The sequence below is a fragment of the Limulus polyphemus genome, unplaced genomic scaffold (assembly GCF_000517525.1).
Source record: "Limulus polyphemus unplaced genomic scaffold, Limulus_polyphemus-2.1.2 Scaffold82495, whole genome shotgun sequence".
Taxonomy (NCBI): Eukaryota; Metazoa; Arthropoda; class Merostomata; order Xiphosura; family Limulidae; genus Limulus; species Limulus polyphemus.
Window position 1 is genome coordinate 1 of NW_013748091.1, and position 1,441 is coordinate 1,441.

The 1,441-nt window shown below is 41.8% G+C and overlaps 1 protein-coding gene across 1 annotated transcript; it reads left to right on the forward strand.

The window, feature by feature from the left end:
• The first annotated feature begins 220 nt into the window (after window positions 1-220).
• LOC106477827 lies at window positions 221-1,033 on the forward strand. The gene has a single exon (XM_013938353.1). The coding sequence runs from the start codon at window positions 221-223 to the stop codon at window positions 1,031-1,033; it is 813 nt and encodes a 270-aa protein (XP_013793807.1).
• Window positions 1,034-1,441: the final 408 nt, after the last annotated feature.

The following is a 1,441-nucleotide window of genomic DNA, read 5'->3' on the forward strand; positions in this document are numbered from 1 at the left end:
ATCACGACAAATCCTCCCACAAATAAATAAGGTGAACAGGTTGGTTTTAATTGAAACTCCAACAATTAAACTCACCTGAGTGCTAACCTGTTTTAGCTGGTGCAGACTCGAGGATTTTTGGAGTAGCTAACAAAAGGTTGGTTAGAATAAAGAAAGACGGAATAAGTAAGAAAATCGGTCGAAGTAGCATAAGTTAGAAATAAGTTAGAATTAAGTAACTATGGCTACTGCTGGGGTAGATACGACTATGGATGAGGGTGGCGCACGTCCTAGAGTCGCTAGGCAGGCCGACGCTGATCCCGAAGCCGCAGCAGAACAACCCGCACCAATAGGGTCCCGCAGCTCAACACACTTAACAAGTGCCATACCATTGTATCACGGCACTGAGGAAGAAGATGTTGAGAGTTTTATAGATGCCTTAGAGGAAGCAGCAAGGATATCAGGCTGGACAGATGCCCAGAAAGCTGATATACTGCATTTAAGAACAGCAGGAGAAGCGAAGCGCTATATAAGGGCTTATGGCGAACTTAGAGAAACAACAGATTATCAATACTTAGTGCGTAAGTTGTTACAAGAATACAGGAAACGAGATTCCACTAATGTTATTCTAACTGAACTTCGTAACCTTCATCAACAACGTGGCGAATCAGTCCGAGTTTTCGGGCACAAGCTACAGGAGCTAGGCAATAGGTTACGCCGAGCTTATGCACGCCCTAGCGAGGATATGTTGCAGGATACTCTAAAATCGGAGTATGAGCGAGGGCTGTATAGTAATGCAGCTAGGCAACATGTAAATGAAGCAAATAAAGCTCAAGCAACATTGTTAGATTTAATAGAAGTAGCTACACGAGAAGAGCTACGAGAAAAGCAATTATACACGACGAATAAATACTCAAAATTTTCGCCTATAAATACGGTTAATAACTTAGACAAGTCTAATTCGTCGGATACAAAGTTGCAGAATAAGTCCGATAGCTTCCAGTGTTACAACTGTGGAAAAGTCGGACATCTAGCTAAGAATTGCTTCAAGTAATCAACAAAAAGAGATGAGCAGACAGTGTGCTATAACTGTGGCATTAAAGGTCACATGGCACGTGACTGTCGACGCTTACGAAAAGTTGAAAATGGAAAAGCCCCAAAGGCTGGAACCTATGGAAGAAAGTTTACTAATAGTAAACCTACCTTCTCTAAGGGTCCAAAAAACGTAATCCCCGCCGGGATTGCAGAGCGAAAATAGAAGTAGTTCCGGCAGTATGGGATAAACGATCGGGTATTCATACCATTAATGAAGTATCACCAGTAGTTCAAGTAGAAATAGAAGGTATAGCATGTCGGTTATTGGTTGATACGGGTGCTCGATCGTCTCTACTAAGTTCTGAACTAGTAGATAGAAACCCGACATTATTAGATAACGCTTGGAAGAAGTTTCCAGAAGTATTTT

What these genes read in the sequence shown, in the direction of transcription:
- LOC106477827 (XM_013938353.1), top strand. Translation starts at nt 221, where the DNA reads ATGGCTACTGCTGGGGTAGATACGACTATGGATGAGGGTGGCGCACGT.